This window comes from Neoarius graeffei, chromosome 6 (assembly GCF_027579695.1).
Source record: "Neoarius graeffei isolate fNeoGra1 chromosome 6, fNeoGra1.pri, whole genome shotgun sequence".
NCBI classification, from domain to species: domain Eukaryota; kingdom Metazoa; phylum Chordata; class Actinopteri; order Siluriformes; family Ariidae; genus Neoarius; species Neoarius graeffei.
The window spans coordinates 56,428,227-56,439,992 of record NC_083574.1 but is presented as its reverse complement, the minus strand read 5'-3'; the positions used below and the strand labels follow the sequence as shown (position 1 = coordinate 56,439,992).

The 11,766-nt window shown below is 40.2% G+C and overlaps 1 protein-coding gene across 1 annotated transcript in view; it reads left to right on the top strand.

Moving 5' to 3' along the window:
• The first annotated feature begins 453 nt into the window (after nt 1-453).
• The window catches only part of ighmbp2 (immunoglobulin mu DNA binding protein 2), a 38,088-nt gene continuing 26,775 nt past the window's right edge, over nt 454-11,766 (top strand). The window contains exons 1-3 of the mRNA XM_060923900.1: nt 454-503; nt 9,824-9,908; nt 10,041-10,210. Coding sequence (XP_060779883.1) covers nt 9,832-9,908; nt 10,041-10,210 — 247 coding nt within the window. The 5' untranslated portion in view covers nt 454-503; nt 9,824-9,831. The remainder of the gene's footprint in view (nt 504-9,823; nt 9,909-10,040; nt 10,211-11,766) is intronic.

Here is an 11,766-nt window from a genome sequence, read left to right as displayed (position 1 = left end):
TCCAGAAATGCTTGGAATCGATTCTACACACACATAATATACACACACACATTTTTTTTATGTGCGAAAAATAAAACACAGTTCTGGTTGGTGGTCTTATAAAATTAACATTACAGAATTAATTAAAGATATAATACAATATCCTAATGGATAAAACGACTTTTTTTTACGTCTTGTAAGGTTTCTCCGACACCAGTTAATTTATTAAAAAATAAAGAGCATTAAGGCGTTGAAAAGCAACCTTTAGGTCATCAAAACAAATTCATAACACAAACTCTTTAAATAACGGCCAATAACAGCGGATCCGGAATCAAATCTCGGAAGTGGCTCTCAAAGCTTCGGAGTCGACTCTCACTTCCCATTGCCTGCACTCGAGAATTTGAATCTTTCTGGAATCGACTCTCACTTCCCAGTGCCTGCACTCGAGAAATGAATCTTTCTGGAATCGACTGCTCTTCCTGACGAAAGTGAATGCAGTGATGTTGTGTTGCTAGCAGAAATAGGTAAGTGTTTGCTTATGTAAAATAATTACTAACAATTCACAGATGTGTTATTTATTTTTGGACATGGCGACTATAAGTTAGATAGTTTAGATGACTTCTCTTTACCTTCATTGTACAATTATTCTTAGACAGTTGTTTTTTGTTTGTTTTGGAGAAATTTAACTGGCTTTTACATTTGCTAGTTAGCTAATCTTAAAACAATGAGGGAAATTGTGCGGCTTTCAGTTCCAGCTTCATGTTTTTTTTAAATTTCAGAGTTAAAAGCAGAATTAGACTCGTGCTTATTTAATTATTTTCATCTGTATGTTGTATAGTCAGCTTGTTCTTGGGATCTTTTTTTTTATTACTCTATTTTATGTTGGACACAGTGTGTCTTTTTTTTCTTTTTGCATGTCTGATAATTTGCTGCTGCAACAAAACAATTTCCTAGCTTGGGATCAGTAAAATCTATCTATCTATGGGCAACAAAAGACTGAAAAAGTTGTGTAATGCGTAAAAAAAAACAACCCAAACCCTAATTTGGTTAATTGGCAACATGTCAGTAACATGATTGGTTATAGAAAGGGAATCCCAGAGAGGCGGAGTCTCTCAGAAGTAAAGATGGGGGGGTTCAGCGCTCTGTGAAACACTGCGTGGGCAAACAGTGCAACAATTTTAAGAATAAAATTCCTCAATGTAAAATTGCAAAGAATTTGGGGATCACATCATCTATAGTACATAATATCATTAAAAGATTCAGAGAAGGGCGGCACGGTGGTGTAGTGGTTAGCGCTGTCGCCTCACAGCAAGAAGGTCCGGGTTCGAGCCCCGTGGCCGGCGAGGGCCTTTCTGTGTGGAGTTTGCATGTTCTCCCCGTGTCCGCGTGGGTTTCCTCTGGGTGCTCCGGTTTCCCCCACAGTCCAAAGACATGCAGGTTAGGTTAACTGGTGACTCTAAATTGACCGCCCGTAGTCAGCTGGGATAGGCTCCAGCTTGCCTGCGACCCTGTAGAACAGGATAAAGCGGCTAGAGATCATGAGATGAGATGAGATTCAGAGAATCTGGGGAAATCTCTGTATGCAAGAGACAAAGCTGAAAACTGACATTGGATGCCTGTGATCTTCAGACCCTCAGGCGACACTGCATTAAAAGCACACTTCAGCCGGTACAGTCGCTGTTCTTTTACCACAGCCGTTATTCTCATCTTTCCAGTGTGTTCTTGATTTTTCTATTGTGTCCTATTTCGCCATATCAAATACCCAAAATGTATCATATTATTCATATTTAAGTGAATAATCAATTGTCATCATAACTTGGCATTTTTAACCCAAGCAATCAAAAAGAGGAAATGTATTCAACATTTTCACTCATCTGTGAAGGAGGGGCTTTAATTCTTCATGATGTAGTTACAACCCCGATTCCAAAAAAGTTGGGACAAAGTACAAATTGTAAATAAAAACTGAATGCAATGATGTGGAAGTTTCAAAATTCCATATTTTATTCAGAATAGAACATAGATGACATATCAAATGTTTAAACTGAGAAAATGTATCATTTAAAGAGAAATTAGGTGATTTTAAATTTCATGACAACACATCTCAAAAAAGTTGGGACAAGGCCATGTTTACCACTGTGAGACATCCCCTTTTCTCTTTACAACAGTCTGTAAACGCCTGGGGACTGAGGAGACAAGTTGCTCAAGTTTAGGGATAGGAATGTTAACCCATTCTTGTCTAATGTAGGATTCTAGTTGCTCAACTGTCTTAGGTCTTTTTTTGTCATATCTTCCATTTTATGATGCGCCAAGTGTTTTCTATGGGTGAAAGATCTGGACTGCAGGCTGGCCAGTTCAGTACCCGGACCCTTCTTCTACACAGCCATGATGCTGTAATTGATGCAGTATGTGGTTTGGCATTGTCATGTTGGAAAATACAAGGTCTTCCCTGAAAGAGACGTCGTCTGGATGAGAGCATATGTTGCTCGAGAACCTGGATATACAGTGGCACTTGAAAGTTTGTGAACCCTTTAGAATTTTCTATATTTCTGCATAAATATGACCTAAAGCATCATCAGATTTTCACACAAGTCCTAAAAGTAGATAAAGAGAACCCAGTTAAACAAATGAGACAAAATTATAATACTCGGTCATTTACTTATTGAGGAAAATGATCCAATATTACATATCTGTGAGTGGCAAAAGTATGTGAACTAGGATAAGCACTTAATTTGAAGGTGAAATTAGAGTCAGGTGTTTTCAATCAATGGGATGACAATCAGGTGTGAGTGGGCACCCTGTTTTATTTAAAGAACAGGGATCTATCAAAGTCTGATCTTCACAACACATGTTTGTGGCAGTGTATCATGGCATGAACAAAGGAGATTTCTGAGGACCTCAGAAAAAGCTTTGTTGATGCTCATCAGGCTGGAAAAGGTTACAGAACCATCTCTGAAGAGTTTGGACTCCACCAATCCACAGTCAGACAGATTGCGTACAAATGGAGGAAATTCAAGACCATTGTTACCCTCCCCAGGAGTGGTCGACCAACAAAGATCATTCCAAGAGCAAGGCGTGTAATAGTCAGCGAGATCACAAAGGACCCCAGGGTAACTTCTAAGCACGGGCGATTGCTCTAAGACAACGAGGGAGGCTCAGCCTCCTCTAAAAATGACGAACATCGTGTAGGATGAATTGCGCTAGGCTTATGTTATAGCCGACCTTATAACATTGCTATTTCAGATCCAGAATCATAGAAATATATGTGCTCAACCCACTACAGTGCGAAATCATTCCCTTATAACTTTCCCCAGTTCGCCTAATGTGTGCGTGAGTTTCTCCCCCTCGTGACAGCGCGATGCAGCCCAGCCTCAGTGGACTTCAATGGCATTTGGGAGCTCTGCGCTTTTCAATCTCAAAATGCAAGACGGTTATTGGACAAATACTGCGAAAATGCCCGCCCACGGACTCCGAGCCTCACATGGGAGGGACATGGCAGTTTCCGCGAGGAGACTGGTGATTGGTGAAAGCGGCCGGATATTTTCTTTGATTGACAGCTCGTTTCAACTATAGACAGGCAGCGGTGAATTTCAGTTCAGTCCCATGCGGATTCGCAAGTGCTGTGGTGTATTGTAAGAGATCAGCTTACATTTCGATTTCATTCATTACATACGGTTTCTACCAGCTTTTTTAGTTTGTATATATTTTCATTGTAAATAAAGTGTAAATATAGTGTTGTCAAGTTTGCTATCTTAGTTCCAGAAATTTCGTTTATTTGAGTGACTGAACTTGAACTTGAGGGGGCTAGTCAGCTAGCAAGAAAGCTGTGCACGGATGCCAAGCATTGCTGATTTAATTTTGGCGAAGCCATTTGCCAGTCTTCCTTTCGAGGAAAAAATTAAAATTAAAGAGCAGGGTAGACCAACGCCTCAAATTGACTTGGTGAAAAAGGTAGGGAATAATACTCGTTCCTTTCAGCTCTCCTGGTATGAGAAAGTGAATTGGCTAACAGCAAGTGACCCACATCAACAACAGTAAATAGGCTACTTTAGTAATATGTCATGGATGGACCAAAAATATAGAATCTATTTAAAATGTTTATGCTGAGTATATTATATTGGAATATATATTTTTCTGGATATGAATTAAACACAGCTACAATTTGGAAAACATTTTTAAACAAAAACACAGCTGAGAACATTTCACACTACAGACCTGGATTAAAAGTGAAGGGTTATCAAAATTGTCAATAAAACATTTCTCAGTCAAAATAAGTAAAATATAGGGAAAGTGTCATTGAATGAAATGTGTGGCACCCAGCTCTGTTTGGCTCCCCAAGGTCAGTGCTTGTGCCTATTCCAGAACACTCTGCTGTTACTGCTGAGGTTCCTGACAAAGAGCTGCTTTCAATAATGTTCAATTTTTAAACAACATGCCACAATTTTAAAATATAAAATGTTAAAATATACCCCCCCAACACCACCATCATGTATATTGGACAGTAGGCTAATGGGCCAAAAGAACCTGTTATTTCACAGTTTATGACCCTGCCAACAATCAGCCAGATCAGAGGCAAGAGTATGGGCAAAATTGATGTGTTTTTTTTTTTTCTTTTAAAATCTGGAAATATCGTAACCGACCAGCCTCCCCTGTTTGAAAGACTACCAGCCACCACTGCTTCTAAGCAACTGAAGGCCTCTCTCACATTGGCTAATGTTCATGAGTCCACCATCAGGAGAACACTGAACAACAATGGTGTGCATGGCAGGGTTGCAAGGAGAAAGCCACTGCTCTCCAAAAAGAACATTGCTGCTCGTCTGCAGTTTGCTAAAGATCACGTGGACAAGCCAGAAAGCTATTGGAAAAATGTTTTGTGGATGGATGAGACCCAAATAGAACTTTTTGGTTTAAATGAGAAGCGTTATGTTTGGAGAAAGGAAAACGCTACATTCCAGCATAAGAACCTTATCCCATCTGTGAAACATGGTGGTGGTAGTATCATGGTTTGGGCCTGTTTTGCTGCATCTGGGCCAGGACGGCTTGCCATCATTGATGGAACAATGAATTCTGAATTATACCAGCGAATTCTAAAGGAAAATGTCAGGATATCTGTCCATGAACTGAATCTCAAGAGAAGGTGGGTCATGCAGCCGGACAACGGCCCTAAGCACACAAATCGTTCTACCAAAGAATGGTTAAAGAAGAATAAAGTTAATGTTTTGGAATGGCCAAGTCAAGTCCTGACCTTAATCCAATCAAAATGTTGTGGAAGAACCTGAAGTGAGCAGTTCATGTAAGGAAACCCACCAACATCCCAGAGTTGAAGCTGTTCTGTACGGAGGAACGGGCTAAAATTCCTCCAAGCCGGTGTGCAGGACTGATCAACAGCTACCGGAAACGCTTAGTTGCAGTTATTGCTGCACAAGGGGGTCACACCAGATACTGAAAGCAAAGGTTCACATACTTTTGCCACTCACAGGTATGTAATACTGGATCATTTTCCTCAATAAATAAATTACCAAGAATAATATTTGTGTCTCATTTCTTTAACTGGGTTCTCTTTATCTACTTTTAGGACTTGTGTGAAAATCTGATGATGTTTTAGGTCATATTTATGCAGAAATATAGAAAATTCTAAAGGGTTCACAAACTTTCAAGCACCACTGTACCTTTCAGCATTGATGGTGTCTTTCCAGATGTGTAAACTGCCCATGCCACACGCACTAAGGCCAAAAAAAATATGTGTGTTTCCGGTTAGGGAGATTTCAAAACTAGGGTCAGTAGGCAGGCATTTTTTTTTCTGAATTTTTTTTTTCAAGATGGCTGCCATAACCTATATTTAGACAGGAATAATTTCACAAAATATAATGAATTTCTTTGCAGGTCACCTGAGTTACCACCTTCTGATGAATCTGATGCAGCATGAGACACCTTTTAACATGAATTTTTCTGTAAATATAACAGCTCAATACACCATGAGAGAGAGAGAGAGCAGCCCCGCCCCTCTCTGCTCCCTGAGTGCAGCTCGTCGCCTTGGTAACGGTGCAGGGAAAAGACACAATATAACAAGCAAAGAGCGCTTTTTCTCAGAGTTCCCTCTCCTCGAACAACGCTGATTTACATGGAAACGAAAGGAGCTATTCACAAAATTCTTTCACATTGAGTGCTACAAGGCTCCCATGAACACATTAATGTAATTTTTTTGTCCCTAGTGTAAAATATGTGGACACTAGAGCGAGTTAAAAACAAGTGACCTTTCTGATTTTGCAGTAAAAGCGCTGCCACGTTTATAATGTGAGTCTATGGGGCAGCGCGGCTGTCCTCTCCTTACTTTCAGGCTTCTCATTCAAAAACTGTAAATCCTATCGCTCAGGTAGACACATTCTGTGAATCAAGACAAGTGTGACTACAACCTTTGAGAAAATTGTGTGTGTAGAGTGAAAATTGTGGCTGAGAAAACAGTTTAAATGAGAAAGTTAGAGCTTTTTTTTTTCAAGCTGCCTACACTCTAAACTCCTGAGCGCCGCTGGTGTGTAACGCCATAGACACCCATTATAAAGCCTGAATTTCTCCAGATGTGCTCATGGTGTTTGATCTGTGACTGATCAAAAAGTATAGAACCCAGCAAAAAAGTTGAATGCCAGATCCACACAGGAGAATTTTGTCTCCGTTTTAAAGTTTGAATCATGTCTCTAGGTGAAAGACAATATAAGCATTCTCTCTGCTTCTGTTCCCTCCGACGGCCCCGACACACTACTGCCTCCGCCGAGTGCGCGCGCACACCGCATGTCGGGGCCGCGGATGAGTTACTCTCCCCTGATCAACGAAGTCGGCGGGGAATTTGTGGTTATTATCGGTACAAACAGCGCGAATCACAACTTAAATGAGTGCGGTTCAGTTTGACATTATTGTCAGTCCGTTAGATAAACATTTAATTTTATTAAAATCGAAAATTAATATTTAGAGCCTGTGGGCTACAAAAATAATAGTCATTAAAGTAGCCGGCTGGACTTAATTGTGTAGTCGGCTGTATGGCGGCAGCCGGCGCTTGTGGAAAGCCCTGATTTTCCCAGTGAGTGACAAAAACTTCCGGTTCACGCGGTTGGGTTATATGTAAAAGTCGCGACTGGGAAAAAAAAGTTTAGGGTCGGGCGGTACGGGTTAGGGTCGGTCGGGTAACCGGAAAAACACACTTTTTTTTTTTTTTTTTTGGCCTAATGCAACCCCATACCATCAGAGATGCAGGCTTCTGAACTGAGCACTGATAACAACTTGAGTTGTCCTTCTCCTCTTAAAGCCTAGATCACAACCGGACGTACGATTTTTTTGGCCATGCGATTTTTGGCATTTCCCAAATTACTGTGTTTTTTTTGTTCATGGAGAAAGACGCACGTTGGCCGTAAGTTTGTCTTGCAACCTGAAAAAACGTAAGCGCCCGTAGAGTGAGTTTGACATGACAAAGAACCTCTGCGGCCAGTCTACGGCTCGAAAATCAGCACGTCACACGCGCGCCCTCCGTGCGTTTCACACACGCCCTCCATGCGTTTCTTGCGTTTTTTGCACGTAGACCGGCCGTTGGAGCGCGTACAGCCAGTTGTGACCTAGGCTTTAGTCCAAATGACACGGCGTCCCTGATTTCCATAAAGAACTTCAAATTTTGATTCATCTGACCACAGAACAGTTTTCCACTTTGCCACAGTCCATTTTAAATGAGCCTTGGCCCAGAGAAGACGTCTGCACTTCTGGATCGTGTTTAGATACGGCTTCTTCTTTGAACTATAGAGTTTTAGCTGGCAATGGCGGATGGCACGGTGAATTGTGTTCACAGATAATGTTCTCTGGAAATATTCCTGAGCCCATTTTGTGATTCCCAATACAGAAGCATGCCTGTATGTGATGCAGTGCCGTCTAAGGGCCCGAAGATCACGGGCACCCAGTATGGTTTTCCGGCCTTGACCCTTACGCACAGAGATTCTTCCAGATTCTCTGAATCTTTTGATGATGATATGCACTGTAGATGATGATATGTTCAAACTCTTTGCAATTTTACACTGTCGAACTCCTTTCTGATATTGCTCCACTATTTGTCGGCGCAGAATTAGGGGGATTGGTGATCCTCTTCCCATCTTTACTTCTGAGAGCTGCTGCCACTCCAAGATGCTCTTTTTATACCCAGTCATGTTAATGACCTATTGCCAATTGACCTAATGAGTTGCAATTTGGTCCTCCAGCTGTTCCTTTTTTGTACCTTTAACTTTTCCAGCCTCTTATTGCCCCTGTCCCAACTTTTTTGAGATGTGTTGCTGTCATGAAATTTCAAATGAGCCAATATTTGGCATGAAATTTCAAAATGTCTCACTTTTGACATATGTTGTCTATGTTCTATTGTGAATACAATATCAGTTTTTGAGATTTGTAAATTATTGCATTCCATTTTTATTTACAATTTGTACGTTGTCCCAACTTTTTTGGAATCGGGGTTGTCAAACATTTGGTGCATTATGAAACCTAAAACACGGCAAAGGAGACCCCGAACTGTTGAGCAACTGAAATTGTATATCAGGCAAGAATGGGACAACGTTTCTCTTTCAAAACTACAGCAATTGGTCTCCTCAGTTCCCAAACGTTTACAGAGTGTTGTTAAAAGTAGAGGTGATGCGACACAGTGGTAAACATGTTGATGTCCCAACTTTTTTGAAACGTGTTGCCAAGGTCAAGGTAAACTTTATTATCCCCCAGGGGGAAACTCGAGTGGTCCATATTGCACATCTCCTCAAAACATACCAAAGACATATAGACAGACAAACAATAGACATACCACATTAAAATAAATCTGTGATAAAAGGTGACATCAAATTCAAAATGAGCATATATTTTTCTGTTTCAACATTTGACATGTTGTCTTTGTACTATTTTCAACGAAATATAGGCTTTCCATGATTTGCAAATGATCACGTTATTTACAGTTTGCACAGCGTCCCAACTTTTTTGGAATTGGGGTTGTATTATATCGACACATTCACAAACAAAAATTACCCAAACGTATCAAAATAATTCATTGATTTCCTCACAAGTGATATATAGAGATTTCTGTCACAGTTTTAGTTATCTGTGTCCTGGATGTAGTTCTTATGAAAAATACGTGTGCCATATTTCCCAGTAAAATACTCGTGTCCATATAATATATATGTAATGTACAATGTGGACATTATAGACATGGTTCAATATAGACGTTAGACAATATAAATAAATATGCAGTTGACAATAACTATTATATACAACATACATAACATATAATACCTATATTATGTACAATATGTTTAATATGTCTATATTATCTCATCTCATTATCTCTAGCCGCTTTATCCTTCTACAGGGTCGCAGGCAAGCTGGAGCCTATCCCAGCTGACTACGGGCGAAAGGCGGGGTACACCCTGGACAAGTTGCCAGGTCATCACAGGGCTGACACATAGACACAGACAACCATTCACACTCACATTCACACCTACGGTCAATTTAGAGTCACCAGTTAACCTAACCTGCATGTCTTTGGACTGTGGGGGAAACCGGAGCACCCGGAGGAAACCCACGCGGACACGGGGAGAACATGCAAACTCCGCACAGAAAGGCCCTCGCCGGCCACGGGGCTCGAACCCAGGACCTTCTTGCTGTGAGGCGACAGCGCTAACCACTACACCACCGTGCCGCCGTCTATATTATACAATATCTATAATCTAAACATCTATTGATAATAAACAATGTCTATAATATATAATGTCTACAAAAAAGATGATGAAAGAATCAGGGTAATCTCTTTGACCATGCTATCGTGTTGTCTGTGTGTCAGTCACAGAAATGGAGGTTGAAAGTTTCGTTTCCAAGACCCTTGAACTCTTGCAAGAGGAGAGAGAAGCTGAGATAGAAGAAACGAGGTAATCAAGGCGGTCAGTGTTGTGAATAACTGTTCTCCTGCAGACCTTTCCTTCTAAGAGACTTCATGGTACCTGGAGGTTTATTAACAATTATTTGGTGGTGTGTGTGTGTGTGTAATGCTTTGTTGTCAGGGCATGGCAAAAGACTCTTTCACTAAAAAATCTACAACAGAAAGGAGTATGCTTGCTGAAACTTCAAATTGGAAGCCAGAGGACAGGAATGCATGGCAGACTCCTGGTGTCATTTGAGCCTCGGAAAAGTATCGGCCCTTCAGTTCTTCCCAGTCATGGTTTTGGACCGGGTGAGGCCTTGTACACAATATTAACAGTGTTTGAAATGTTTTGAAGGGGAATTTGCCGCACTGATCTCTAAATTGATTTGTGAGTCTTTCTGATTCTGTACGAGTGATTCCACGCTTATGGGTACTGAAATGGGGACATGAACTTATTTTTAAAAATTCACCTAAAACCATTTCTTTTTTTACCATCAGGTCACAAAACATGTAATCTTTAATGAATGATATGTTAAAAGATAACTTTAATTTTCTGAGATGTAATAAAAACATATTTATATGCCAAAGTCAAGCCTATGAGTTCCAAAATGATGTCTGTTACATTACTTCTGTTACGATTGTCCATCTCGCGTCTGTTACAAATTAATTACGATCTAGCTATATACCATGTTAATCTTATTGAAAGAATGTGTATGTTTATTCTACTACACATGTTTATTAATTATATTTGCTAAAACATCACCTTCCTACGTTTCAAAAAGTAATTCTACATTGTTAAAATTGAGAATATATATGTCCACAACACTTCTGTTACGTTCTGACTTTGGCATATAAATATGTTTTTATTACATCTCAGAAAATTAAAGTTATCTTTTAACATATCATTCATTAAAGATTACATGTTTTGTGACCTGATGGTAAAAAAAAAGAAATGGTTTTAGGTGAATTTTTAAAAATAAGTTCATGTCCCCATTTCAGTACCCATAAGCGTGGAATCACTCATATAGAAAGACTTCATTGCAGTGTTGGGGACTCAAGCAACATAACTTGGGCTCGAGTCACAAATTTGCTGACTTTCAGCTCTATATGTTATTTACCAGCTGGGAGGTCCGTATGGTGAAATACCGTGACCGAGGTCTTGAAAGTACTGAGCGAGGCCCTCTGGGCTGAGGTCAGTATTCAAGGCCGAGGTCACGGTATTTCACCATACGGACCGACCTTAAGCTGGTAAATAACATATATTTATTTTTTTCTTTACCAAATTCTAACAGAAAACGAGAGCGCCCGAAAGGGGAAACCGAGCCGAGCCGCCATTTTGAATCCTCATTCATGGCTGTAATGCAAATTGCTTCCTCCTCGGTATACAAGTGCACTTCCATGGCAGGAAAAAAAAAAACTGCATTTTGCCACCTATGTAGTCCCCTATTTATACAAATAGGAGTCATTCAGGATTCAGCCATGTTTTTGCTCGGCCTTAGCAAGTTAGAGGTTTTTAGCTTTCTCCTGAAATGTTTTTATTTTGTCTTTCTCGGGGTAGTAAAACTCGCTTTCGCTGTGAACACTGTCGTTATCGCTATATATGCTGTAAAATTAATGCTATTCTGAATCCTCATTCATGGCCGTAACGCAAATTGCTTCCTCCTCGGTATACAAGTGCACTTCCATGGCAGGAAAAAAAAAACACATTTTGCCACCTATGTAGTCCCCTATTTATACAAAATTGAGTCATTCAGGATTCAGCCATGTTTTTGCTCGGCGTTAGCAACAGTTAGAGGTTTGTAGCTTTCTCCTGAAATGTTTTCTTTTATTTCTTCTTCCTCAGGGTAGTAAAACTCACTTTTGCT